The sequence below is a fragment of the Ursus maritimus genome (genome assembly GCF_017311325.1).
Source record: "Ursus maritimus isolate PB19 chromosome X unlocalized genomic scaffold, ASM1731132v1 scaffold_X1, whole genome shotgun sequence".
NCBI lineage: Eukaryota > Metazoa > Chordata > Mammalia > Carnivora > Ursidae > Ursus > Ursus maritimus.
In genome coordinates this window covers 37,178,244-37,180,717 of record NW_024423319.1, presented here as the reverse complement: position 1 = coordinate 37,180,717, position 2,474 = coordinate 37,178,244, and the positions used below count along the sequence as shown (strand labels likewise).

General features: G+C 42.2%; 1 protein-coding gene across 1 annotated transcript; it reads left to right on the top strand.

Annotated features, from left to right (window-relative positions):
• The first annotated feature begins 240 nt into the window (after positions 1–240).
• SERTM2 (serine rich and transmembrane domain containing 2) lies at positions 241–2,256 on the top strand. The gene has a single exon (XM_040644209.1). The coding sequence runs from the start codon at positions 918–920 to the stop codon at positions 1,188–1,190; it is 273 nt and encodes a 90-aa protein (XP_040500143.1). The 5' UTR covers positions 241–917; the 3' UTR covers positions 1,191–2,256.
• Positions 2,257–2,474: the final 218 nt, after the last annotated feature.

Here is a 2,474-nt window from a genome sequence, read left to right as displayed (position 1 = left end):
TTCAGTGATCCGAATTTTTCCTTTCTTTAATAGCCATTTACCACATGGCAAAAGGCATTCAAACTGAAAATTCAGGATATCATTTTAAAACTAATTTGCCCTTAGCAAACATTTTGCAATATGTCCCTTAATTTGTATCTCCAAAGAAATTGCCATCTGTTTCTCTTAGATACCTGAATCTTCTATTTCTATTTTTGATTTTCAGGAATATAAATCTGTTGAAGAATCTTAAGAGTCAAATCTCCTGAGCCTAGACCTACTGCTGTCAGCATCTCTGAGACCTCCTCCTTCCGAGAAATTCCCAGGTCTGACAACGTTTTCCCTCCAACCTACGGTGAGGGATGTCAACACACGTCCTCTAGACTTACAGCCCTCGAGCCGTGGCAGCTGGGTAGGAACCTTACCAGCTCCAGCCTGAGGGGAGATTCTGAGACAAGAAGGGTGAAAATTCAGATATGCTGAGACTGAAATGCACAAAAGCATTTAGAAAGTCTCCTCACAGAAGAACCCAGTTAAATCTACGTAATTAGAGTAAAAGTCTGATTTCATACTTGGAGATTTCTTGTCCCCATAGCAGTATTACAAAGCAGTTTCACCATTATTTGTCTTAATCAGTATAAGAGTAGGACTGTGGAAAATAAGAGTTCTCTCTATATTATATTTTTAATGATTAAGAGTTTCTGATAAAACCTATCAAGGGACGGGGTGCTGGGCTGGAGAACAGAGTGTGGCCATTGCCAAATCAGAACATCACCATTTTCTTGCTTGTGCGCCACTGACTTGGTTCGGGTCGTGATCGCTCTGTGTGAGATTGTTAGAACACCCCCAGTATATTCAGAGACAGTCTGAGTGACTGTGGAATGCCTCGAAGGCAATAGAAAACAAAGAGAAATAGGTACCCACTGAAGTCTTGAGTGATGACGGAGGTGCATTTCAAGTACCATGGAAATCTCACCGGCCGGGCCCATTTCCCCACCCTGGCAACAGAGGTTGACACCACTTCAGATAAGTATTCCAACCTCTACATGTATGTGGGCTTATTCCTGAGCCTCCTGGCCATTCTCCTCATCCTGCTCTTCACCATGCTCCTTCGGCTCAAACATGTCATCTCACCCATCACTTCCGAGAGCACGGAAAGTGTCCCTCAGTTCACGGATGTAGAGATGCAGAGTCGAATCCCCACTCCCTAAAGCCGGGATGAACACGGGCTCTAGTAGGTGTCAGTAAACTCTTCTATGTTGCTGTCCAGGAGAGCTCGCTTCGTTGCACGTGGCTTCCCGTGTAGGGAATCAACAAGTTGCTTATTTAACGAGCTGTTGTGGTTTTTTTGTGTTGTTCTTTATCTTGATTCTGCTTGTGGGCTAAGAGGTTTAAGACTCATTCTTTGCCAGGAATAAAGGAAATGGCAGCTGGTTGGGAGGGCAGGTTGCCATAGTAACCAAAGAGAGCCTGGGCCTTGAGCAAACCTCAGACCACAGAAATTCATATGCAGCTATTGTAAAAAACAAAAAACAAAAAACCCAAAAACAACAACAACAAAACACAGGATCCCTGGAAGCTCTGAGAACAAGAAAGATCTGCTTTCACAGGGGCTGATCGTTCAAAGAGGGTACCCCCGAGAAAAGGACAAGTTTTAATTGAGCACTTGGACCCTAAAGAATTGCCTCCACTGACATGAAGCTAAATCATGTCAGAGGTTGATGGAAGGGACCACGAACCTTTTCCCAAAGGAGCAGTGATTTTATCATCCAAGGCCATCGGGTTTGTCCCAAACCAAAGAAGAGATTTTAAAAAACTGTTGCAAGTTTGCAGAAAGAAGTTGCTAGTCCACAAATTCATCTAGAGAGGGAAAATGTGCATTTTATATCTGTGTTATTACTATTACTGGACTTCTAAAAACTCAGATAATGGCAGATGTATTACAAAAATCCGGAATGATGAGCTTCCCCGAAACCAAGGGAAAATTAAGTCCAAATGTGCTCGTGACAATAAACCTTACATTATACACGCAGCTTCTTTACCTTTTTCTCCCGCCCTGTCACGCTCCAGGATTGAGTTGCACCCAAATACGAGTTTTGTTTAAAGGTGGCCCTGGCAAAAAAAGACTGGACTAGACTTTAAAGCAGAATGAAATAATCTTGGTATTCTGTCACTGTATGATTGTGGCTTTGGACAAAACATTCAAGCCCCTGGGTGCCAGGTTTTTCTTTCTGAAAAATGATCAGAGAACTATTTAGTCACTGGGGTCCTTTTAGATCTGAGTGTAAGAAGAAGACAAAGGAGCAAAGGACTAAACACCACCCTCCTACAAATCTTTATTAAGATCAATGTCCTCAAATGTTACATTCGTCTTTCCCAGAAAATGCTTTTCCCTTCCTGATCCCTGCCAAAAGATGAAGTGTTTGGCTTATTACCTATAAGAGAAATATATTTTTAAAAAATTCCATTCTCATTCTCATAAGAAGCCTAGTATG